We start from the raw sequence: 23,785 nt of genomic DNA, 5'->3' as shown, positions 1-23,785 counted from the left end.
GTAACCAGAGCGGGAACCATAGGCGGTTGCTATCTCAACACCACCTGTCAGCCGAAGAGCATCAGGCAAGCAAGGCAAAGGGCGTGGAAAAACATCTGCCTGGGAAAAACATCTGCCTGGGGAATCTCCCTGGGCTCTTCTTGCCCCCTCCAGGGCTGGGGTCCTCTAAGAGGGATAGATTTCGCTAAAACAAAAGAGACCATCACCATCCTTGCGACCATTTGACTCAGGGTATAAAACGCCGCCTGCAGCCTTCTGAATTAAATCACACGTAGTAAGTAGTTTGCAAACGAGACTGATATATTTTGCTTTCCTGGTTATTGCTCCTTTCCCATGTCCAATGACTGATGTAATATATGGACACGTTCAGCAGTGGAAACATGCTGGCATAGGCGAGTGTATCGGGCTGAAGCTCCTAAGCTCTGCAATACCACCATTTTCTCCAGCGGAGAAACACCATGGACCAGTCATAGCAAGACTTCTTGGTTTGGCTTCCGGAGCACACATTCTTGGGGCTGTCAATTCTTGCAATATTTATTTTGAAGACACAGCCCCTGGATCCATGTAACTAGGTGCAAATCACAGCCCTGCCTTGCTTGCCACCCCCTCACCCCTCAAAGTTTCTTGTCTTCTTGTACAGGGAGAAAAGTCTGAAAAATTGAACAGTGGGGCAGAAAGCCAAGTGGGGATCCACAATGGCCTGGCCATATCCCCCCTCCCCGTGATTTTTACACACCACACCCCCCCCCCGAGTCCTGTTTTTCCCGACACTTGATGCTGCCACCCAGGCTAACTCGGGAGGGTGGCGCGGAGCAGCGATGCGAAATCCGGCGGCAGAGCGCTAAAAACACGCGGCAGCGGCCAGATTTCCCTTGAAAAGAGGGAGCCTTTCCACGTCCCCGCTTTTATACCGGGCCAGCCCTCGCTCGGTCGGCCCGCGGCGCTGCTCATGTTTTCCACTGGGGGGGAGGACGAGGGGGGGAGACCGGGGCGGAGGAGGAGGAGTGGAGGGGGGAAAGTTGCTTGAATTCGCGAGGGGCGAGAGCCGGCGGCGGCGGCGCGCCGCCTCCTTCCACTGGCTGGGGGAGCTGCCAATCTGTGTTGTAATCCTGCAGGAATTTCTGCGGGGTTTAACTGGGAGCCGCGCCGCCGCCGCCGCGCACTCGGGGCGGAGGGAGGGCGGCGGAGCCGGCAGCGCGCAGCCTGCAGCCCGGGCGCCCCAGCGCCGCGCAGCATCGGGCCCGCCGGGCAGCGGCGGAGCGGAGCGCGGAGAGGAGCGGAAGGAGCGCGGCGGGCCGGAGGGCGCCCGCGGCCCTGCCCCGCGCCCCCCTGGGCGCCGCCGCCCCCCGGTTTCTCCTTTGTGCCCGGCTCCAGGCGGCCGCCGCCGCCGCGCCGGCTCCGCGGGAATAATGCGGGGCGTGTGGCTAGCGCTCACCGTCAGCTTCGTGGCCTGCGCCTCCGGGCAGCCGGTGAGTGCCGGGGCGGGCGGAGCGGGGGGGGGGTGTGCGGCAGCTCCGCGGGGCGCGACGGGACGGGACGGGGACGACGACGGCCGCCTCGGCTCCGTCTGCCGAGCGCGGGGCGCGCAGCCCCGGCCCTGCCCCGCGGCATCGCCACCCGCCGGGGCAGCGGGCTGGTTCGCGGGGACGTCTGTTGATAGCTGAGCGCTCTGCAAATAGCAGGACACCCCCCCCCAAAAAAAAAACAAAACCAAAACACACAAAAACCAAAACCCCTAAAACCCACGAAGCCGAGCGGAGCACCCTGCCGCCCTCCAGCGAGCCTCCCCCGAAGTTTGCCGCGACGACCCAGCCGCCTGCCGGCCCCGGAGCCCCCCCGGTGCCTCCCTCCCTGCCGCCCCGGGGCGGGGGGGCTGCTCGGCGGCCGTGGGGGACCCGAGGGGCGGCGGTCGCGCGGGGTTGGGTCCAGGAGCCCTCGGGACGCTGCGTCCCGCGGAGCTTTGTACCCGTCCCGGCCCAGCGCTGGGAGCCGCCGGGCCGCACCGTGTCCGAGCGGCCGCGCGAGGAAAACGCCGCCTCCCCCCGGCTCCGCGGGCGGTGAGACGGGAGCGTCTCCTTGGAAAATCAACCCTCCCTGGCCGGTCGCTAAAAAGAGCAAAAAAAAGCTGTAACTACCTTTGGCTGCGCGGCTTAGGACCCCCCAGAAACCTTCGGGCACGCCGCGCTGCTGCGCCTCTCCTTGCGCGGGTGCGCAACGCTGCGCGCCTCCCGGCCAGCCGCCTGTCCCGGCCGCGGAGCCGCCGCTGCTCGGTGCCGGCTCGGCGGAGCCCGAGTCTGCCGCTGGCCCCGCCAGCCCTTCCCGTACGGGTTTGCTGCGAGATGATCGGGTTAATGCCGCTGTTGACACTTTTTCGGAGCCACAAGTGTATTTGCTATCCTGGGACCTCTGCTTAATTAACTCGGTTGCAGGGATTTGTACCTCTGGAAAAGCCACTCTCTGGCAAAGCGCTCCCAGCCTTTTGCGGCATGGAGCCGGTGAAGGCCGGCCAGAGGGTTTTAGTGTTTTCCATCGGTGGATCGGAGATTGTCTTGAGGGAAGGGGGCATGCACATCACACGGTTGCAGTGTTTGGGCAAATACTAGGAAATAATAAATTGAGGTTTTGGTATAAAATCAAAAACCCTGACAATTTAATCCAATTAAAATGAGCTGCTCCACTGAACTAAATAATGTCACTAGGTTGGGTTAACTGTTGAAGTTGTCTAGCTGTTGTATAAATTAGCCCAGTCACAGCCTTAGTGAAATGTGTCTCATCGTTAGGGATTTCTAAGGATACAATTGCAAAACACTTTTCTTAAGGACTAATTAAAAAAGGGTTGTGTAGAACACAGACTTCTGTTTCCGTTAAGTATAACTGCACTGCAGAAACACCCTTGGCTAATGAGGTACGATACGCTTTAATTTTATAGAAATGCTGTTATTACAAAGTTCTCTGATGGTGTAGTAACTATTAAACTGCCACGGTAATTAGTAAAGCATTAAGTTTTATGTTTTTTTGCCTTAGGATGAACGCGCTGCGGCAGCATGAGGCGGGCTGTCGGGGAGTACAGGGGCAGCGCGGTTCGGGGGACCGGGGGGGAGAGCGAGGCGGAGGGAGCCTGCCTGACCCTGGTGCAGCAGCCTCGCTGCTGCCAGAAAGTTGTGGAGAGATTGGAAAAGTGAAGGGAGGGTGGGCTTTTTCCTTTATTTTTTTTTGCTCCCCCCTTTTTTTTTTCTTTCACTGTGTCTGGCAGCAGCTACATGGTCCCTTAAGGTAGGATCTCTGGGATAAGATAGATGCCAAATCTGTCATCTCTGCAGAAGTCTGTCCTGGTCATAAGAGGAATTTCATACAGATGCTTAAAAAAACCTGCTGCCTCTCCGGAGCACTGTCAAGTAGTTTTAGCTCTGAATTTCTTCTCCTTTGTTTGATTCTGCTGTTTATTATTATTACTACTATTATTATTATTATTATTATTATTATTATTATTATTTAGGCAAAGCTGTAAGGTAAAAATCTTGTTTCTGATGAAGTAAATTATCCAGGAGTTTTTTGAGCAGGGGAGTGGAAGGCAGCAGGAGATTTTGTTTCCTAAAGCAACGAGTTCACTTCATGTAACCAACAAACCCCTTTATTGGGGTGGACCAAGTATATGTCAGAGCCGTGTTAAAAACGTGCTGGAATTGAGACCTGCCACTGAACCTGGGAGCGGTTTGTCTGTGCTGGGTGCACGCTTTGTGTCCCCTGACATGGGCTGTCGCGCTGCAGATGCACTGTGGTGCGCTGTGCCAGCTCCCCTGGGGGAGCAGCTGTTTGGGGACATGGTGGGGACGCAGAAGGTGAGGGGGAGCCTGACCTGTTCATGTCAACCTGCACATGGTGGCAAGCGTTGCCCACGTCAAAGCTGGTGGATCGCAGCCAGGGCTTGTGGGGTAGTTTGCTGCCATCAGCGCAGCGTGCGGTGAGATGTCAGATTAGAGCGGCGTCCGGGAACCCCGGTGGGCCTGGAAGGACAAGGGGGATTCACCCAGGCTTGGCTGAATGGCAAAAAATACGCCTTTTAGCTACCTTGAAGGTTTTATGGTTTGCTTTTAGGAGAGGGAAAGAGAGCGACATGAAACCACTGGAAAGAAAAGGCAAACTCTGTAAGTGAGAGGCCTGATGTGCCTTTTGAAAGGTTGGGTCCAGTCCTGATCATAGCGCGAGTCAGGTCTTGCTGATTGTAATAGCACCAGAGAGCAGCGCCAAGTATCCAGCTGTACTTGTCAGCTTCCATACGGAAGAGGCTGATAAACCTTTCTGTTTCATCCTGGTTCACAGCAGTGGGACAAATGCTTTTTCAGAGCTTGTGTGATGGTCTAATCCTCTCTACAAGCCCAAGCGCATGTTGGGAAACTGTGCTGGCTAGCAGGTTGTCCTGCGTACCGCAGTGTTACAGTGCTGCTCTCCTAACAGAAGGTTAATCGCGGCTCTTCTCTTCCTCAGTCAGGTTTCTGGAGTCTGGAGACTGCTTCACGTCAGCAATGCGTGTGTGGGGTTGGTTTTTAGGCTTTCGGTAAAATAGAGCACAGGGGCATCATCATCAACTGGGTGGTCTTTCTGGTTCTTCTGTAAGCATCTAAGCACTGATTTGGTGGCATAAATATAGTTATTGAAGGATGATCCAAGGGTCATATTTGGTATATTTTTCAGAAATATTTCGTGTTTTAGAAGCACGATGCTATAATTTTCCTGCATTTGTTTCTAATGGTTACTTTGCTTTTGGAGTTTGGAAAATTAATAGTGTGTTGGAGAGGAGGAATGTTGTTTTTTTGAAAAACGCAGCTAGACTTTGGAAATAGTAATTAGAGGAGAAGAGAAAAGAAGGGCTGAAGAGATAGGTGGCATTTCAAATTTATATGCCATGCGTGTCTCTCCTAAGTGTGTTAAATCTGCGTTGCCAAATAAGTTCCAAAGAAAGGTAGGAAATTTTTTAGTCTTATTTCCACCCTTCCTCAACTCACGTGAGCTTTTTCATCTCACTGTAGAATTATCAAATATCCGTCCATTGCTTTTTGTGGCTTGGCAGCGCCTGGAATCAGCCAGCAGTATCTGCCACAGCTGCTTTCCTTGCTCTGGCTGAACATCTGGGTGCTCACATCCAACAGCTGCCTGCACTGCTGTGCACTCGAAATTTGGGGGAGCTCTGGGTTTTGCCACCGGTCTCGGGTGTTATGATTCCGGTGCTGCAATGAAGCCGCCCTTTCTCTGGATGTTCTCAGGATCCACTTTCTGGGAATAGGTTTCCCTCCCAGGTTACCTTATCTTTCAAAAATTAAAGAACAGATGATTCTTGACCCAAGATCAAACTCTGAAGCAGTTTCTCTTTTTAGTATCTTAGCCTCGAGGTCTGCACTGGAACTGACTTAATATTCAGGCTTAAAATGCAGAGATGTTTTCTCTGCATTTTTTTCTAGATCCTTATCGAGGAAGTAGGTGAGAAGCCTTGTCTTCAGGAACAAGTTGGGACAAGTATCTCGGGGTTTGAAGTTGGGTGCTGGAATTGTGGTTCTTGGGCAGATGATGCCTCTGTGGAAGGTTTGAGGCAATTGCTGCAGCTAATGGGATAAAGATGGTGGACTTTGGAGAATGAGCCGTAAGCCTTGGGTTTGTTTGAAGTTTTGATGGATCTAAGTCTCTGTGGTCCTAATCTTAAGTGTAATCTCAGGATGACCAGATCAAGGCCTGATTTCTTGATTAGCAGAGGTCAAAGCCTAATTTCTTGGCTAGCAGAGGTGTGAGTTATGAAAAGCCGCCCTTTAAACACACGGCTACGATCTAATGCCTCCAGAGAGGATGGTGGAGAGCTACCTGCTGTCCTTGGTGTGGAACATGGTGTTTTGGCAGGGAATCCTGAGTCTGGAGAAGAGCTTGTTCCTCCTTGCAGCAGCTGAGCTCCCTGCGGAGCAGCCGGTCATTTGCAGAGCTCTCCGTTTGCCCTGCTCTTCATGGCCAATTGTCTTTATAAAACGTCAAGCAGAGGCATATGGATGGCATTTATTAATTACATTATCTCACCAAATTGACTTTTGCCATTGACCAGTTTAAACATTTTCCTTATGGCAAAGAATTACAGGCTTTAGTAAGGCTCAGCGGCTGAACAAAGGGCTCTTGTCTAGTTACGGAGAAGTACTCTTTTGTCTTCTGAATAGATTTGACTATGATTTTTAACAGAAATGTTGTGTTTGAGACTGGCAAGCCTTAGTCTAGGCCCCATGTAAGACCCTACTTGAACGTAAGGCATAAAGATGCCCTCTGTGCTGCTGCATTTGAGAGAGCATGCACAAGTCATGAGCAAGCAGTTTGGTCCAGATTCAAGTTGCTTTGCTCTCCATGTTGTAGCAAGTATGAGAGAATTACTTTAGGTTGTTCTGCAAACAGCTTGTTGTTTGGTTATCTTCGGTTCATGCTTACTAGATGATAATAAACTGCTATCTATAATCTTTTCAGGACTAGTAATTTATTCATAGGTTACATGGCACTATTCAGTGATTTGGGAACAAGATTTCTCTTGCTCACATTGAAGTATAATTTGCAATCTCTTGAGCAAACTGTTTGAGCATTAGTTTTTGACCCTGTAATAATGACAGCTCTCTGTATGTATGTTGTTTTCTTCATTAGCTCAGCCCTGAGGGATGCTTTCAAAAGCATACTAGATATTTAGGCAGAAATACAAAATACATGTAATCCTCAAAAGTATTGGAAAACTGATTGCAATAGGAGAAAAAATAGCGGTTAACAACCGTTTGCAACAAGTACTTTTGCACTGAACAAATTATTTTTGTTGACGTCGCACGTAGGGTGTTCACTTAGAGTGAAATAATGACTAATAGGGTGGTGATGAATCTGCAGAACTTGGCCTTGTCTGTAGATAGGCTATTAGTGTGTCACGTAAGCTGTGCTTAACTAAAGCCTGAGCTGGACGCTCCGGCTGAAATCACTATTTTTAGTTTATATATAAACAACTTCTTCAGAAATCTCCCTTCCAAGCTATATTGTTTTGTTTTAAAGGTGAATTGATTTGGGAAAGTTCAAATAAAAACCTGTTTGGCTGTGTTTGAGTTATGAGCATGAAGATAAATACATACTTTTACCCTTATTAATAGTAAGGAGACAAAGAGACTTGCAGAAGGTCAAACAGCCTTTGGTATTCTCAGGAACTGAGTCAAAATGTTCAGAAACCAGCACTGTGATTAACAACCAGAATGTATTGTCTGTATTTAAATATTATGTTGTCAGACATGTTTTGTTCCTGCTTGATTGACCATAATAAAGCATAATTTTCTCTAGAGATGCTTCCACACTAATGGAGGTCGTTTGCCACCTTTCAGATCAGTGTGAAGTGGCCCATCCTTACTTTTTGAAGTGTGTTTCAGAAGTGTGACTGTAATGGTCTCGCAGAGCTGTAGGAAACAGTGCTGCTAAAGCAATATAGCCTGGGAGGTGAAGTACTTCTCGGGGAGCAGTTGGGTGCATGACCAGTGTGGCCTCAAGACTAAGGATGTTTCGAGAGAGAAGAAAAAATGTACTGTGCTTGCTGCCACATGCATAAATAACCAAACTAGGTCTTCCATCTCTCCTACCTTCCCCAGGATCCTCTCTGGTATGTCTGCTCATGTCCCTCCATTAGTCATACAAGTAGAAGCAAGCTTTCCTTTTCCTCTGGGCTGAGCTGCATTAATTCCAGCTGTGGGGCCTCTGCAGCACCTGCAGGAACAGCTGGCTGGACACAGCAGCTGGAGGGCACAGCTATGGCCAGCCAAGCCCCGTGCACTTGATCTCTTTTGGCTTTAAAAGCTGAGTCTTGTTTGCTTTTTGGACTGGGGTCTGCAGGGAAAGGCTATTAATGGGTTTGAATACATGGTGTATCTTCCAGGCTGCGGAGAGGAGAGATGCCCAGGAGACAGATTCTTCCTTTGCTGGGTTGTTTATCCATGCTTTCTCTGGATGTGGAGATCCCAGAATCATTGTGTCACTTAAACTGATTACCAGGTGAAAGCCTCCACAGTCTTTCCTTTCGAATCCCTTTCAAGTGTTGTGCAGTTCTGTGTGCAAATATGCAGGTGTGGAGGTGTGACATTGATGGTGTTCTTATTATTTAAAAAGGAAACTGTAGGGGAAGCAAAGTGGAAAGGTGAAGCTAGTTCAAAGCAATGGAAATGCATCATCATTGGGACAAACGAAAATCGAGCTTATGTTGAATAAAAATTTGTGACATTGCATAAATAAAAATAGGTATGGCTTAGCCCTATAAATAATAATAGTGTATAATTCCTGTAGCGAGGGTGTGCATAAAATAATGTTGCTGAGAAGCAAGATTCTGAGTTTCCTGTGGAAGGAGCGTTGCAGAACATCCTGGCCATGGGATCTGTGTCTCCTCCCAGTCGGGAGCTCAGGGGTACTCGGTACTTGCAACTGGTGGCAGTGCAAGCACAGTGAATGGAAGTGTGCAACTAGGAGAAGGACCATCCATGAACAGGGTATGTGAAATTTGGTTATGTTAGTAACTGGCGTGCATAAGTCTCATTGTAAGAAGGAGAAAAGTTCTCAAGAACTGCTGTGGCAGCATACAGTGTTAGAAGATTAATGCTTTAGGATCATTAGCGACCTAATCATCTGTAGCATGTGGAACTCCCAAATCTCTTTCTCCACAGTAGAACAAGAAAGATGACTGGTACTGGAGGTAGATAGAAGTTACTCAAGCGGCATGTGTATCTTCTAAATTCTTGTCTTTGGTGGAGTTACTTGTAATTTTCCAGTCATGTGCTCTTTGATTATTTCTCACCTGTCAAGGATGATTTTTTTTTTTGAATGTAACATCTAAAATGCCATGAAACAAAACATCTTGGAGTACGTTTGAAATTACGTGTACATAGAGACTGACTTCCATGGAGCATTCAGCACTGAGCTCTCTGCAGCTCTTGCAGTTCTAGCTTGGAAAGTCATTGAAACTTTGTGTGTGTATTTTATAGAGATCTATGTAGAATAAAGATCTATATTTTACATATATTTTTATTTTATATACTTTGTGTATATTTTACGAAAGGCAGCGTGTCTTTCAAGTGTCAGGGAAAGAAGTGCCCTGCAGAACATGAGGAGGACTCCCAGTGAAATAAACAGAATAAAATTGCTCTCAAAATTGTCTTAATAATTCTCCTGGCCTGAAATAGGATGGCAAGAGCAGGTTACTGACCTTACTTACTATGAAAAAAAGCCTTAAACAGAAGGTGGTATTCACAAACGGTTTTCCTCTTATTTCTTCACTTGTGATTTAATACAGCAATTTCACAACAGCTTTCCTTCCTAAGTATGATTTGATCCTGTGTTGCGCCCACAGGTGCTTTTGGTTTGATTCTTCAGCACAGCCTTCCCTTTGCCCTCAAAGCCCTGTCAAGGAGACATGCATGGTCGTCGCTGCAAAATGTGGATGAGTTGGAAAAATTTGTTGTGAAGAGAAAAACTGGGAAAAATGGTTAGCATAGGTCTGTACCTGACCTGAACGGATTCCTGGCTCAGCTGAAATTGTCTGTCATGTTGCAGCTTGGGCCGTTTGAATTTGCCTTTTCCTCCCTTTTGACCAAAACACTTTGGTGGACACATCTGTCTGCTGCGTGAAAACGTGGTAGAGGTCTCCAGCAGTTTCCAGAGAGTTTGGCAGTGAGCGGGAGGTGGGTGAGGAAGCCCTGTGGCAAACCATGAGATAATTTCTGCTCTTCTGGCAGGAGTTGTGGTCCTTCCTGCAGAGCAGCATAGAGCATCTGTTGGCATGGAGGGATGACACGAGGGCGTTGAAGAAGAGGCAACTCTGAAAACTGACTATAAAAAATACACTGATACCATTTAACAGCCATATCTCCAACCAATTGAATCATGTTTCGATACCTCATTGCCGCTTAATGGCCTGAGTGTGCAGGGTTTGAGGGTGAGGGTCCTTAAAGCGCACAGGTGCTGGAGGAGATAGGGCATCAAAGTTAAGTATGACTGGCTGTCTCCGGTTGTGCTGCCTATTGGAAATGCTTTTCTCTCTGGTGGCGTTTAGCCCAAGCAGCCATGCCCTGTTGAAGAGCAGGGCTATGTTCTGCAAGGAGGGATCTTTGGGCCTTTGCCGAGGCTCAGGCTCAGTAATAAATTGCCTTTCTGCTGGGGTGGGGAGGCAGAGGTGTGCTTGTGCCACTGTGCTGGGGCTCACTGGATGGAAGGAACTTCTGAGCTCCTGATAACTCAAGAGCATTGGGTCTAAAATGGTTTGAGACAGTGCTTTTAATAGTATTGCTGTGCTGAAAATGCCACTTCTTGTCTGTTCTGTAACTGTAGGGCATTAGAAAGGGGAAATGACCTTTCTTTCCTTCTGTTCCTGTTTTTACTGTGATTCACAACCTGAAAAGCTTATTCTGCCCTTGACTGACTTGGGGTTTTGTGCTTTCACTAATGCTGCTTTCTTGACTGTATCTCTCCCACTTAACCAAGAGCTGGTCACTTTTCATCTTGATGTAGGTCTCTTCTGGTGGACACGTGTAATTGGTCTTCTGCCTGGTGGCATAAATTGTCGTATACCAAAAGCCACATAAACTTAATAGTGATGAACGTTTCCTGATACTTTTTTTGAGAACCCTGAATCTTGTCTGAGGGTTAAAGAAGTCTTCTGCACTTGTGAATATTTAGTCATGCTACTGAGGTCATGTGCCTATCATTTTATTTTTTGTTTTTCTGACCTTCTTTATCTGCACTGGAAGAATTGGGCAGCTTTGGGTTATGACCGAAAAAATCTTAGCTTGGGAAAAACAGGTGGTGCTTCTATAATATACAGATAGGAGCCTCTGTGATCCTTCTTCACCATGTTACTTCTTGCTGTTTCACATTAACATCTGAGGATCTTATCTCCACTGGTTTAAATGTGTAAAGATGTTTGACTTGAGGAACCTGAGGAAGACTGAGAAAACTTCTTCTGGCAGACACTGTCTCAAAAAAAGTAGGTAGGATCCCTCGTCGTGAAGATTGTGGCTGTACAGACAGAGCTGGCACAGTTCCTGTGTAGTAGAGTAGCTGATGTGTCATTTCTGTTATTTGGGATCAGAGATGAAGGGGTCCTAAGGGAGGATTAGCAAGAGTATTTTTGGGGATTTCTCTGTGGCTTCCTAGAGATGCACAGAAAAAGCTAATCTCTCTCTCTCTCATTGTTTAATTCAGCTAACCTAATTGGAAAACCTCCTTAGAGCAGTCTGGCAGCTAGCTGTAGCAGCTGTACGATTAGTAGTGTCACCTAATGGAAGAGCAAAACAAGGAGCAGTAGGAAACTGGAAGTAGATGTTTTTGTGTATCTTAATAACCCTCCCAACAGCCAAGCTTGCTAGAGTGAACTCAGCTGTGTATTTTAAGAGCTTAAAAAAAAAAAAAGGAAAAGTCTGAGGTTTTTAAAGGCTTAAAATTTTCTTACTGCCAGTCTTGGTGTGCTGTTAAGCTCCACAGGAGGTGTATTTGACCCCAGAGTTACTGTTTTGGCTATATAACCCCCTTTTACTCCTTGAAGCATTCAGTTCTGGAGGTTTGGTGTTGTTGTAGTTAATTTACAGATTAATTTGTTAATGAAATTTTATACAAACATGACTAGATGTGGGGGCTGGTGGGCTGTGTTGCCCATTCCTCAAGGTGTGAGCTGTCAGGCTAGGTGGGGAAGAGGTATATAATTAACTGCTTTATATACCTGGGGACAGGTCTTCAGCCTTTGCCCTCCCAGCTTGACTACTGGAGTATGCTTTATTAGGGGATAGCCCTGAAGCCCATTACGAGCAGCAGCTGGCATGGAGGAGAGCATCAGCCCCGGGGCTGACCGTGCTCTAGCAAGGCAGGAGGTGACAGAGCTGGTGGCAGTGCTGATCCCTGGCCGCATGGTTCAGGGCTGTACGTAGGTACCAGAGGGCAGAGACAGGTTTGCATTTGAATCACCAGCTTGGCACTTTCCAGCTTCGCATGATTAATTACTGTGATGCTAATGTCATTTAGCCATACGTGTGTATTCAGGGAATGTTTAGTTAAGAGTATGTGTGGGGCAAGTCATAATTTCCCAATCCGTGTAGAGTTATGAGGTCGTCATATTTGAATTGTGTGACCCATGGTTATAAAGGATGGTTTTTGGAAGCGCTATTAACCAGGCAGCATATGTCAGGGACTGGAAAATGTAGGCTATTTATAATTATCCACAGGTGGAAAGGGAGGCAGCAATGCACAATACTAGTAATAATTATCAGCAGTGTAGAAGTTCATCTCTTAAGCCATTGGATCTAATGCACTAAAAAGTATTTGATCTGAAGTCTGGCACAGCCTTCCGATGGAGCTGTTCAAAGGCATCCTGACCTAATTTTGCTGCTGAAGTGTGCGAGCCTTCCTCATTCCCCTCATTTCTTGCAGAAGGTTTCAATGATACAGTCTTCATCCCCTGCACGTGCATATATTTTACCGCAGAGCATTTGAATAAAAGCAACCATTACAAGCCAGGTGGTAAATATAGCATGCAGCTTAATAGAAATGACCTTCAATTAAGCAGAGGCTGGCCCTTCTCCTGCGCTTTGCAGTTGTCAGTTAGCTTTCCTTAAGACTTTTTTCTATTTGCTGGGTCTTTTTATGACTAATTGTAGAGCCTGAAGTGCAGTGCTGGCTCTAAGTGGACGAGTAAAGACTTTGTGTAACACTGAACTCCTGTTTCAGTGAACATCTCAAAAATGTGAAGCACCTTATAAATAAAAGTTTGCTTTCTTCTCCAGGGAAATAAAGCATTAAATTACAAAACATTGTCCATGGAGCTATGTAAATTTATCAGTTAAAGCATATAGCATAAATGCTTTGACTTTCCTTTGGATAAATCAAAGCAGATGTAATGATATTATGTCTTAATGGGCTTTTGTCTTCAAAAGAGAATGGGGGAAAAAAGGAGTCTATTTTTCAGCAGTGGTACGATAGAGGGTACTGCAGCGATGGGTAGTGCTCTGTGTTATTTATTGTCTGTGTAGGCTGTTTTTGTCAGAAGATAAAAGCAAACAAAGCAACTGAACTGAGGGCTTTTAAATTCTGTCTAACCTGACACTTGTACGTTTTCTTATGCCATTATCACTGGTTTCCTACCAGAAATGTTGCTTTTTGTTCAGTGTGGGTTTTTTGACTTGTGCTAATGGTGTTTCTGAGCAATACTGTGCAGTACGTGGTAACTACAGTGCACTTAATTGTAATTTGTATCTTAAGTTCTTTATTTGCTCTTTTTCTCTGCAAATTTTTGTGCCTCCGACCTCATTAGACTGATTTTATTTTTTTTCCCTCCCTGCAGCTTTTGTGCTGTCAGGCAAGCCAGGTAACTGTTAGCATTGGCACTACTCTTCAGTCTCGTGTTGCAAGTACAAGATCCAAGAGCAGAAGAAGAGGTAGATGAAAAACTGGGCCTGCTCTGGTCCTTTGCCCACCCTCAGGAATCCTTCTGCTCACTCAGCTTGTGGCAGTGAAAAGGGGGGAGCGGGGAGGGGGTGGTTGGGAGTGACTGAAGTACTGGCAGAACTCTTGGCAGGGAGGGGATGCTGGGCTGCTGGCATGTCTTGGCCGGACCATAACTCAAGGTAAAACCTGGAGGTGACTGGTCTGAGGTGGAAAAGAGTCCCTGTGTCAGGGATACTAGCTCCATCTTTGACTCATCAGCTGTGTCTGTTTGACAGCACTGGGGCATGCGAACCAAGTGTTTAAGCAGACACGGATGATTTGAGCACCGCATCCCTCAATCCCCTTTGGTTTTTGGAAAGTGAGTGTCGGGAGCCAAACTTCGCAGCTTGGCATTTCTCTCTGCTCTTCAAGTTTTCCTGAAAGCCTTTGTAGTCTCCTCTCAGACTGGGGAAGGACGGGAATGGTGGGTGCAAGGTGCTGATGAAGCCGGTGCTCCTCCTCTGACCTATAGCATCACTTCCAAACTTATTTTGGTGCAAATCACCATTTGACTGTTGAAGTGATCAGTAACTGTGCTCGCTCAGATGGAGGGGGAGCCCAAACGGAGGGGGAGCCGGCTGAAGTTAGGACTAGTTGGAGAAGTATCAGGTTACTGAGGGCGCTGTAATCAAGGTGACAGCTGCTTTCCTTTTGCTATACTGAAACAAAATATCCCAAACCCTTCCACAGAGCCTTACCAGATACATTAACCTCAGTGCTTTTACTCTCCGCAAGTTGGTGGAACACTTCGCGCTGTTGGCTAATGAAATACTGGAGTGCTAATCTCTTTCCATGGATACAGGGGGGAAATTGTCGAGTATTGCAACCCCGTGAGCACGGGCGTATGCTTGCACCAATGGATGTTTTCAAGGCAGATGCGGCAGGGAGGGGAGCAGTTTCTCCCTGGGGTGCTTGTGCACCCGCAGTAGATGCGGAGCGTGGCACTGGGGGAAGAGGAAGGCTGGGCTCCAGCACGCCTGGGGGGATTATCTGTGGCTCAGCAGCTGCTGTCTGGATGCTCGCTTCTCCATACCTTGCATGGTGAGCAACCTGTTAACACAACCCTTTCTCCCTCCCACCCCTTCCGAGGTATTTACACTTGCCCTTAAGTAACCATTTCTTTCTTTGGCTACTTAAGCCGACACACTTTGAGATACTCAGGAGTGAAAAATGGGAGGTGCTACTTGAAATAGCCTTGATGTGCTGCTTGAGAGAAGCGTGTTTGAGGACTCTATGAGAGTCCTCTCTGAGCTCTATTTATACCTCTCTTCTAATAATACCAGTTGATTTTATTTTATTTTAAACAAAACTCCTGTGGGTGTCTTAGCCACAGAAAAAACACAAAAATACCTTGCTGGGTTTTGGGTGCAGTTTGTTTCCAGGGATGAAGGGCAAGCATGTGTGGTGAAGAGGTTTACGTGAAAGAATAAGGTCAATGAAGACCACAAGAAATTACTAGTCCTGGGCTTTATTGTGGGACTGTGACTAAAGTTTTAGGAATTGTTCTCTGGTACAAAGCCTTTTCTTAACAGGCTCCTTTTCAGAGAAAACTAGTCTTAGTTTTTGGATTGCCAGAGGCTTGCTCCCGGAGCAGTCAGAGGACTGTAAGCCCTGGTTTCCTTCAAGGCAGAGGAGCCTTTTCCCAGGCCCCTGAGGAAGGGTCTGCTGCAACAGACAGCATCAGAAAAAGGGAGGTTGAACTGGGAAGCCTGATGAATCTGTAGAGACAGCAGGATGAGAGACTTAAAGCAGGGGGGGAAAGGCAAGAATGATTTAATTGCTGAGCCTCATTGTATGGAAAGTGTAGCTCTAGTTGTTACGAGCTAACTGCCACGTTCCCTTTCTTCTTAGGAAAGCCAAGAACAAGGAGTGAAAGGACTCTGAGAAAATCATCTTGATTAAACTCGACTCACACAGGTCTGATAAAACGCAGCAGGAATTTCACTGAGTGCATTTTGAGAGGTGGCTGTAAAAGCCTGCGGCAGGTGGGGCTGCAGCAGGAGGGGAGGTGGGCTGTCTCCAGCTGCAGGGTTTGCAGGAGGCTCCTCGCCTGCCACGAGCTCCCTCCACGCAGCCCTGCTGTCCACTGGGCTGCCGGTGCGCCTGGAAACCTTCTCTTTCCCTGGCCACAGAGCCTTCTCCAGCTTGTGGAAAAGCACGTCTGTATCACTTCATTTGTGGTCAGTGACATGAAGAGTTTCCAGCGTTGGGAGTATGCTCTGAGCAGTGCTGATGGTCCTGTCAGGGCAAAGAAGTGGGGTGAGAGTTAAGGTATTGGTAGAGCATGAACTCTGTATCTCCTGGCTTGCAGCTGCTTGGTTATTTCAAAGCACCTGGTTTAGCCTTTTATCTTTCCTCAGTTGCACCTAACTGGGGCAAAGCCTGCGCTGTGCGGACACCGTGTTGGAAGACGTGCATTTTGAAGCGGAGAAACTGCTCAGTAGTTTGGAAGCATGAACATCTGACAAACAGCTTTTTGTACCTCGTGATTTTTACTCTTGGAAGGTCTGGAGCACTAGCTGTCCCAATAACAGATCTCCCATGAGCAGAAGACTAAGCAGTGTAGGCCTCGATAGCCACGGTTGCATCCAGGCTTTGCCAGGGGGACTAGTTAACCTGAACCCTTGCAAGAGGATGGCTGGGGTGTGCCAAGTCCCCGCGTGTGCAGCAGAGATCCTGCATGGCTCCGTTTTCAAAATTTTTGAGTTTTTTTATCTTACAATGCAAGTAGAGGCTGAAACTGTGCAGCTGACCTCTTGCATGAGGTGACACATTCTCCCTTTAATTTCCTTGGTGTTTATTCCTTCTCCCTTGGAGAAGTGTTCCAGTAAGATTTTTTTTTAGGGCTATTTTGTTTTCTTTTTCCATGATTATTTTTAATCCTCTCCTGCTGGCAGCATAAGAGGCATCAGAGAAAGGCAGTGTGTTCATTAGGTGTGGTGCAGGACTTGTGAAACCTGACCAAAAGGAATAGGCTTCACTGCATCGTCATTGAATACCTGCTCTGGAAATAACTCCTTTGTTTTCTCTTGGGGTTTGGGAGATGAAGGGGGACTTTCTTTTAGCCCTCCTACTTATTTAAAATAATATGCTGGCATGCCAAGCAGAGCAGGATTTATTTTTTCTGATGCTGGGAGAAGCAGCTCATGATTAAGAAACTCTGGTGGTTTGTGACTCTTAGTTTGTTTTCTTGTATTTTTGATGCTTGTGTTTGTATGCTAAGGTGTTCACAAAAGCATAAGGAAGTGTATTTTTGGGAAAGTTGTGAAATGGATGACATTTTCCAAAAGGACAGTGTGTCTCTTTTGGCAGTGTCATGGTTAAACAAGTAAATATGTATTTTGGGAAGGAGACTAATTTTGAAAACATTTAAGGATCTGTCCCGTCATACCCTCCTTAGTACGTTTGTAATTCTACGCAGTCTTGGAAACACCACAGATGTCAAATCCAAGTTTTTTATGGGTTTGTTTTTTTTTTATTTCATTAATTTAAAATTGCTTTTTAATTCTATGATAAAGGGCTGGATTGCTGCACAGTAAATACACTGGATTTCTAGTATAATTAGTTCAAGTTAGGCATGAAGTAGCCCAGAACTCCAGTAGTGGTGTCTCAGCACTTTCTGTGGAGAAATAGGAAGCTGAGTAGCATCTTCTGTTCATTTTTTTACCTCTCAGATGAAACTGTTGCTAACAGAGTTTATTTGGGCATTTGTATTTCCGATGTGGAGGGATCGGCCCTCAACTAATGAAAAATGTGAAACTTTCCTTTGCTGAAAATTTGGTAGAGGGGATGGAGTAATGTTGTGCTGCTGCTGTTTATCTCTTGTGGGTATGGAGGGCATAGAGAAAGTCAGACAGAGAGACACAGGGAAAGAGGAGAGAAGAGCCACAGAGTGTCTTTACATACTGAAGATCATCCTGTGACTGCTAGCTAACTAATGGTGTTCCAGAAAATTATGCATGCTTTGGAAGTGGCTGCAGCAACGGGAGAGAGGCAGCTTTCCCTGAAAAGGAGGAAAAACCTCCAAGAAAACCCACTTGCTGTAACTTCTGATTCTTTCTACTTTAGCTTTTGTTGGTTTTCGGTTTTCTTTCGTTACGTGGAAGATGTGACTACAGTCAGTTCCTTGCTGTACTCTGCCCGAGAGCCAGGCGAAGCACTGATGGAGAGTGAGTGGGTACCCGGCACTGTCGCTCCCAGCAGAGGTGCCAGGAGGTGAAGGAGTTGCATCGTCTCACCAGTCCCGGAGCCGCTCACCTCCTCCAAACCAGTGCTTCGTCAGGGAAGCAGGATAGTGTTGCAGGTAACGTTGTGAGAGGTGAGGGCAAAGGTGATTTATTTGTGGAACTCCAAAAAGATGACCTGGGGAAGTGGAGGTGTGTCTGCTACTGTAGCTGCTCTTGTGAAAGCAGAGGACTGCTTTCATTAGGAGAAGCGGGACAGAGTGGCAGGTTGGAAAAGACTATTCAGGTGGAAAAAACCTGAATACCCCTTATGGTATTTCACATCTGAACTGATGTAAAAATACACAAACCGGTATGGCTGTTATGTTGATACTTCAGCGAAATGTAAGAAATTTCTAGCTCCTGTTGCAACGCCAGCAAATCAGCTACTGCTTTGTTCTTCTCATGTAAGAAGTAAAGTACCTGTGTTTTATTAGTTTTATCTTTGGAAAGCTATGTGATTCAGGGCTTTCAGCATATGAATTAACCAAATTAAGGGTTATGCATCACAGTGCATATGGTTGTAATGCTTTTACATGATGAAAATTAGCTAATATTTTATATGAGCTATTAAAACTTAGTTAGCTTTTCTCTAATAAATATTTATTAGCTTCTAAATATCAGTCATTCATGCCTGATAAATGAGCTTCTCCAGGAGGCAGCTTCAGCTTGGAAGGCATCCCTCTCCTGCCCTCTCTGCACAGTTCTACAGTAAGCGATGTCTTTCCCACCTGCTGCTTTTTGCCTGCAGTTGGAATATCCTTTTTCAGTGCTTGTCACTGAGTCTGGATGGAGATGTGGGTATCTTGCACTTCCCAGCACTGAAAAAGGGGACAGTTCTCCAGGACAAATCCTCTTAGAGATGTGAATTCGTTTGCTCGCAGGGAGGATTGAAATCGATCATCTACTCAGGCGATGCTGTAATTTCTCCTTGGGAATTTAGGTGAATATTATGCATGTCACACAGCTGAGCTTCTGAGCACATTTTTCTTTTTATATTGACATTTAAAAGCATATTTTACTCATCTCTGAAGCTTGAGCATCCGAAATTGACAGGTGTTTTTTTAGGACTAGACAGTCTTTGTGGAGAGGGAAGTAGGAAGACAGTACTAAAATAAAGCATTAGACTATTTGGGATTGCTGGTTAAGCTTTTGTTATCAGGGGACGACAAGTCTGGGTGTACTACGGATGCCATTTTCCAGGACACCGTGGGCCATGTGAATGCATGTGGAGGGGGCAGGGTTTTCTACAGAACAAGAAAACAATAATTCGTCTGTACACATTATGGCTGTTTGATGTCAGGGGCAAAACTCCATTTATATATGAAAGCATTGTGTGTTACAAGGAGGGAAAAAAGGCAGGACAAGGGGGAGCTAAAAAGAATTGGCCAGAATTGTATTGGCTTGTTTGTCAAGAAACAACAGACTAGGTACAAACACACCAAAAGAAAAGATCTGCCCCAAACTGATTTTACCGTGATCAGCAATGTCCTATCAGGCCAGCCTCAAACAACAGCTTGGGATATGCTGCTGGATCTTTTAAAAAGAAATGATTGGTAAGTGGTATTTTGCTGATGCATTAAGTGGCAGTTTGCTGCAGAATTGCCTTGGGGAATCAAAAGAAGTTAGGGACTTTACTTTTTCAAATGTAAAGTTTCTATTGCCTAGCAGTTCAGGGATTTCCATGCATCAGCATGATCTGCATGGATTATGGAGCTGGATTTAGTTATATGCTTTTACCATTTAAAAAAGTAAACACTTCTTAGCAATTTTGTATAAGGAACACTAGTGTATTAATTTCCTTTCCAGTCAGTGTGTTCTGTGTGAGGTTTTGTTTTGTTTTGTTTTGTTTTTTTAAGAGACCACAGCATATGAAACTTTGAGGATTAAAAGTAATTTTAAGGCTGTAATTACAACACACTTCTCCGCTGCATTACACTTGTTTCGTAAACTGTCGCTATGCAGCTGAACTTACCCTTTGAATGAAGCCTTATTTACCACCAGGGTTAATACTTAAACCCAACCGCACGGTTAAAATTGGCTACCCATTACCCCAGTTACATTAATTTAGAAACTCCGGTAACAAAGTGAAAAGGTTCTTGTTTTATAGTATGAGCCGCTTTCCCACCCTCAGGCAGCAAACTTATTTTAAGTCCCTTGCTCTGAAGAAAATAGAGTTTAGTCCTCCAGCTGCACATGGCTGTGTCAGCGCTGCGAAAATAGAAACCGGTGCTATCCCAAATGCATAATTCATCCCATAGCTAGCAGGCATTCATGCAATACAGTAAATGGCGATGGCTCCTTTGAGCGTGCCACGGGTGAACAGCAGCACTGGGGCTGCGGTGCCTGTTCCCGGCTCAGCCTCTTCCGTCCTGTGCCCTGTGGGAAAGGTGCCCTAAGGATGGCACGGGTGGCTTGGCAGCCTCACTGGGGCACCGAGGGACCCCTCTGCTTTTGGCAAAGTAAAGGCTGACCTTGCAGTTGCTTAAGTTACAGGGAAACTTAACCTGGTGTTGTCTTGGTTGAACGCAAAGCAAAGACTTGTAGAGCTGAATAGACCTCAACTTTGCTGGTATCCTTTGGATGAAAATATATTGCTTCAAGCTTTACAGAAAATTACTATGTTCTGAATTTGTATAGGAAAAAGCAGTTTTGTAAACTATATAACTTCTGTGTGATGCATTTTTTCTTCATTTCCTCTTTCACACAAACCATTACTTTTTTCTTCCTTTCCATCACATCAATGTTACTTGTTACTGTCGCCAAAAATGGAGAGTTGGGGTCAAGATTGTGTTCACTGTTGGATATTCAAGAAGCGCAGCATAAAGTAGCTTGTGTTAATAGCATCCTTTTCCTCATCCGCTTCTGAGCAAAATTTTCTAGAGCATTTCTTAATTTCCATTAAGAAATTTGGGATACTCTCGCTTTTACTCCTGGTTGTATCTGGGCAAATGCCATCGACTTGAGTGAAGTTTGTATTGTAGTAATTGGAGATCTTACTCCAGCATAAAAAAAAAACAGCTGTAGCTTTGGAGACACTGAAGGATGGCATAATCTCAGGTAGAAAAGGGAATACAGAAAGATGGTGTTATTTTTCTTACAGTGAAAGCAGGACAAAGATAGCTGACCTGTTACTTGTTTTGATAATAGATACATACACATCTATTTCTCTACTACTTTGATTTTTAGAGGAATAAACATTGAACAATGAAAATAAATATGGTATGTCAGAGAAAGGTGGAAGTTTAGGTGGCTTCTCAGCAAAGAGAGGAAATGCTTTGAAGTCTGTCCTGTACAGGTGCAGAGTGACAAGCACACAAAACTTTTCATGCATTACAATGCCTTTCAAAAGAGATTTTTTTTTTAATAGGCTTCACCAAAGTGATTCTTAAAAAAAAAAAGTAGTTCCTTACTTGCTCACAGCTCTCTTCACCCTTCTTTCAAGCCATTTTTGTTGCTGTATCTCTGTGTGCACATAGGATGTAGATTTGGCAGAACTTCATTTATTTAGGAAAGTGCTTCAGTCATGCTAGGTATCCGTCAGTGACTCTGATGGATGCAGAGAAGTGTTGACTGTTTCATGGTTATGGCTTAAGGAAATTAATCCCCAAATTAAGTGGATGCTTGAACCAGCAGGAGAAGGGCATTCAGAGAAGTGTGGCTGTCTTAATTTCCCAAGTATGTCCCCAGTGCCAGCAGTGGGGTGGGCAGCCCTCCTGCCTGAGCCCTGCTGCCAGGTCCCCCTGGTGCTGGTGTCCCAAGCCCCCCATAGCCCCTCTGCAGAGGTGGAGGAGGGCTGGGGTGGCTTGGAGGCTCCCCGGCTCTGCTGCTGCCTGTGTCCTTGCTGGGGAGCAGGTGGCTGGGGCACACGGCTGGGAGCCCCACGCTGCCCCGTGGTCCCTGCTAGGTTGCCCCACTGACCCTTTCCTCCTCCCACGGCAGAGGGTCTGGGTGGCCCTGCCATTGGCGTGTGATGGCCACGTGGGATGAGTGCTACCTGGGGTCTGCTTATGGGCCAGGGGCCGTGGCTTGGCCACGTGGCCTCAGTAGCTGAAGCCAAGCTAAATCAGGAGGCTTGAGGATTTCAGTCATCAAGGGAGAGAGGTTGAGCTGGCAGCAATTCCTTGTTGCAGGAGTCCACATCTGTTAGGGCATGTGCTTTGCTCTGCTGGATCATGGTCTTTATTTTGCTGGGATTTAGGACAACCCCAGTCTCTACTTTACTTTTGACTAGATGCTGCTGAAGAAAGTGTTTTGGTTGCATAACACTAAATAGTTGTTGATCCATCACCTCACTTGGCTCTCTTCAGCTTCTGGTGGTTGTTGACCTTTAAATAAAACTTTGTGGAACTGTGATAGAGTTTGTGTGGTGACAGGTATAAGCTGGGCTCCAGCTGGGCCTTATGAGTTAGATATGTGCAACAGATGCTCTCTGGGGAGGCTGGTGGTGATGTTCAGGTTAGATGGATCCCACACGTTATTCTTTGTTATTCTTGCATCTATCTTATTTTCTAGGACCTCTCAATTGTTAATAGTGCCAAATAAAAAGATCATAGGGGTTGAAAGTACAAGCACATACTTGTATGGTGTCCTAAAGTATTTTAGAGTTGTAAATAAAACAAAAAATGAAGAGAACTTGTATTTTCAGAGTAGTCCTTTACAGCATGAATTGAAAAAAAGAAAAAATAAAAGCAAATCAAATGCAATCCACAACTTAAGCACATGCTCCAGGTTAAGCATGTTGAGCAAGCCCAAATGGGGTCCCTGGTGGGACTCCTTGTTGTGCATGAAGTGAGGCATGCATGGGGGCATCTGATGGGGGTCCAAGCTTAGAGTCACAGGTTGTGGGCAAGCCCTAATCCAGAAGTGCTGGCAGGGCACTGGGCCAAAATTGACCCAGTGTGTTCCTTGGAGGGTTTGTTGGCTCTGTTAAAATGCTCCACAAAGTAGTTTCACGGTTTTGGATTGATCCAAGACAGCCCAGAGAATGCTCTTGTCTGCTGGAGATCTGTTTGTTTATTTAGGAACTTAGAAAATAATGTAGTCAATTTTAGTGCTCTGGAAGGAGGAGAGAATGGTACAAAATTCAGTATAAGCAACGAATGGCATGAACACTTAGACTAACACTGCACAGGTTGCTTTATTCAGTACCATATCTCAGCGAAAAGGCTATGAAGGAAGCAAAACCCACCAAGTGTTGCGCTGGGAGGAGCAGCCTGCATAGCCCAAGCTGAGCAGGAGGAGCTGACAAACGCAGAGAAGAGGCAGCTGGCTGCTTTGCAAGTTTGTCCTAGGAACTGTTGCTTCTTTTAAAAAATAAAATATGAATCAAATTATATATACCGAAGGCAGTTTATGTGCTGTGTTTGGCAATTAAAGTTGGGAGTGCAGCTGAGCAGGGGGATGCAGATCACTGCAGACAAGCATGGAATTGTCTCAGTGGAAAAGATGAGTAACTCCAGAAGAGCTCCTGTACAAGTGGCTCACTTATTTTGGTCAGCCCTTCAGAGAGGGAATGGAAATGACAGAAGTCTGTGAGTCTTGACAAGTTTCCACCATGCTAACTGGAAAAAAGGATGTTTTTTCTGTGCCTCACGTGAAGGAAACCAGTGGTTGTCATTGCCTGCGTAATTCTGTTACCCTTCGTTCCTAAGTGTGACTGAGGCACAACACGTGTGCGATGTCCCCATTTCAGTTCAGTAATACTTTCCATCCCAAGCTCTCCTTGCAAGACTTATTTGTGAAGCGCTCCTGTTTTTCTTGCTTGGTAACTTGCCTGCTCTTCTGTCCTCCCAAATCCTTACCCCTACCCCAAACTCAAACTATTAAGCAGTGTAGGGATAAACCCATGGCATCTTGCTTGTCTCTGGAGCTGCAGCTCAGGCCTGGCTGAAGCCCAGGCTATTGGGTGGCTGCCGCCTTGCTTCTGCTTGAGGATACTCTGCATGGCATGAGCATGGCATAAGCAGTGGGTGTCTGCAAGGGCTGGAATTGCACTGTAGCTCCTGGGAGTCAGCAGCTGTAGACTTTGGTCTAGCGTTGAGTTGGCCAGCTCGTACCAGGTG

General features: G+C 46.2%; 1 protein-coding gene across 1 annotated transcript in view; it reads left to right on the top strand.

Annotated features, from left to right (window-relative positions):
• Positions 1–1,388: 1,388 nt before the first annotated feature.
• SDC2 (syndecan 2) overlaps positions 1,389–23,785 on the top strand; it is a 60,955-nt gene continuing 38,558 nt past the window's right edge. The window contains exon 1 of the mRNA XM_059815350.1: positions 1,389–1,469. Coding sequence (XP_059671333.1) covers positions 1,410–1,469 — 60 coding nt within the window. The 5' untranslated portion in view covers positions 1,389–1,409. The remainder of the gene's footprint in view (positions 1,470–23,785) is intronic.

This window comes from Gavia stellata, chromosome 3 (genome assembly GCF_030936135.1).
Source record: "Gavia stellata isolate bGavSte3 chromosome 3, bGavSte3.hap2, whole genome shotgun sequence".
Taxonomy (NCBI): Eukaryota; Metazoa; Chordata; class Aves; order Gaviiformes; family Gaviidae; genus Gavia; species Gavia stellata.
The sequence above is the reverse complement of the archived record's forward strand: the minus strand, read 5'-3'. Positions and strand labels throughout refer to the sequence as shown.